We start from the raw sequence: 2,403 nt of genomic DNA, 5'->3' as shown, positions 1-2,403 counted from the left end.
AGAGAGAGAGAGAGAGATGTATATGTATACATATAGATGTATATGTACACCTATATCATCATCATCATCATGTATATATATATATCAAATCCCGCCATTAGCCAGGACTAATCACTAGACCACAACTAATGGAAATCTGTATCGGGAAGAGAAGTGTCAGGGCTGGATAATAAATATAGCTCTCTAATGGTGATAAGGCATGATTATAGTATTTATAAACACAAAAAAAACAACTAAGATGCCTCAGTGCAAAGTTGGTGAAGGATAAAGTTTTAGTAAGTAGAAAAGAAGATAGGAATCTGCTGCTATCATGGAAATGGCCAGGTTCAAATGAATTTCATAGAGTTACTTAATACGATCTGTGGTGAACAAGAGTTGTACTGGGAGCACAAGTAAATTGTCATAGAAAACAGACTTACATGTAGAAGATGCACAAGAGTAATTAGCAATCAGAGCACTAATAAAATAAATTCTTCTTAATGCCTGAAATGATCTGTAAGAGCAGCTGATAATTTTTGTTAGGTTACCTAATCAGTAGTGGAAGGATGGAGTCTGTAAGTGTAGTAGCCAGAACAAGAACAGGAGGGAAAAAAGTTCAGGGAACTATTATCTCTGCTGATAGAAATGAAGCAAGTCTGCCCTGCTAGATGTGCAATGTTAGTGTGCATGAGCAATATGGTACAGATGAGCTGAGAGAAAACTGGAGGAAAGAGGAGTCAGGTGTAGTGCACTTAAGAAAAGATTGTATTGATACAGACATGTAATGCATGTGGATGTAAAAACACAATTGGGTAAAAATGAGCCAGGAGAACCAAGTGGAAGAAAACCAAAGAAGAAATGAGCAGAAGTTGTGAAAGTTGATTCCAGGATGTTGAATCTCACAAAAGAGATGACAAAGGAAAGTAATAAATGGTAAGATGCTGCATTGGAAAAGTTCTGTCCAACACAGACAAGCATGGGAAAGCTATTCTAAAAATGATGAAGATAGGCCTTTTCTGTAAACAATGAGCTGAAAGAATCACAACCTTAGATTTCATCCACCTCCAACTTGGAATTATCCAGTACAAATTCTTCTATAATGTCACAGGTTCCCAGCAGTTAATACACAGTTATGTTCTGTCTCAACTAAAGACTAGAGACAAAAGACAGTTAGTAATCCGAGATACAAGGTACAGAGATTATTATCATTTCTGCTGAAAAGATAATCTGAATTATTTTCTAACTAAACCATAAGTGATCCACATCAAACGACATTATGTGCCACAATAGTTAACAATATTGCAGTATTTGAATAGATCATTCACAAGTAATTATTCCTGAGTGATTCCTTATAACAGAATAACATTACAGTGCTATAAAGAAATTATATTTCACCAAATATATGAAAATATAGAGGAGAAGGAGGGAAGTTTTTCCTTTTTCCAACAAGAGACGAAGTGATCTTTGCTCCTTGACAGAATATTAAATTTCCTATTTGCAACCAAATTTGGGGTAGATAAAAGGAAATATTTCATCAAATATTCTGTTACCTAGTCATCTATATAAAACAATTTGGTAAAGGTGTAATAGATTAATCAGGAACATTTACCAAAAGCAAAAGATTAAGTTCTCACTGTGAATTTGAATTTCTAATTGTTTGGAAAATTTTTTAGTATACTTCCAGATTGCTCTTCCAGTCAAAATATTTTATCTGAAATGCACATACAAAAAGGAAGAGCAATCTGGAAGTATACTAAAAAAAATTTCCAAACTATAACTGCAAACAAGTTCTTCCATCTTTCAATGTATCTGGATGACAATGTCTACACTACTAATAATTCCAAATATTGCAATCTTAATCTCTATCAATGTTTCACAGTTTCCACATCATTTCAAGATGTTCAACATTCAAGAAATAATAGTCAAATCTCTCTCAAATCACATTCTACTGCCTTTAAAAAAAGATGGATACATTGGATAAAATAGATACTCTATATCTGAGTGGGGAGACAGTCAAGGTTGGAATGCTTTTGATTATAGATTGGTGATATATAGGAGCTTTCAAGAATCTTTAGAATTTAACTCTTTTCAGAGAACTTGGGAAAGTTCCAATATGAAAATTATTGAAGAACTATATAATCACCATTTGTCAGCTCAAACACAGAATGAGCTGTTGGCTAAAAACCAATAGAAATTACCTGTATATTGTCTGTTAAATTCTTGCAAAGAATTCTTAGATTTTGGAGTGGTTGGTGTTTTTGATTCAAGTGCTGAAAAAGATGAGATAAACTAGGAATAAGTTGATGAATTTTACAGATAAAATATTAACATTGACAGACTCCAACTTCATGCTTTTGATTATAGATTGGTGATATACAGGAGCTTTCAAGAATCTTTAGAATTTAACTCTTTTCAGAGAACTTA

General features: G+C 33.2%; 1 protein-coding gene across 2 annotated transcripts in view; it reads right to left on the bottom strand.

The window, feature by feature from the left end:
• Positions 1 to 2,403, bottom strand: part of LOC106870148 (origin recognition complex subunit 2) — a 24,272-nt gene that overhangs the window by 17,846 nt on the left and 4,023 nt on the right. For both annotated transcript variants that reach the window (XM_052966513.1, XM_052966514.1), the window contains one exon: positions 2,178 to 2,249. In XM_052966513.1, the coding sequence (XP_052822473.1) occupies positions 2,178 to 2,249 (72 nt within the window). The remainder of the gene's footprint in view (positions 1 to 2,177; positions 2,250 to 2,403) is intronic.

The sequence above is a fragment of the Octopus bimaculoides genome, chromosome 3 (genome assembly GCF_001194135.2).
Source record: "Octopus bimaculoides isolate UCB-OBI-ISO-001 chromosome 3, ASM119413v2, whole genome shotgun sequence".
NCBI classification, from domain to species: Eukaryota; Metazoa; Mollusca; class Cephalopoda; order Octopoda; family Octopodidae; genus Octopus; species Octopus bimaculoides.
This window is presented reverse-complemented; position numbering and strand designations above follow the sequence as displayed.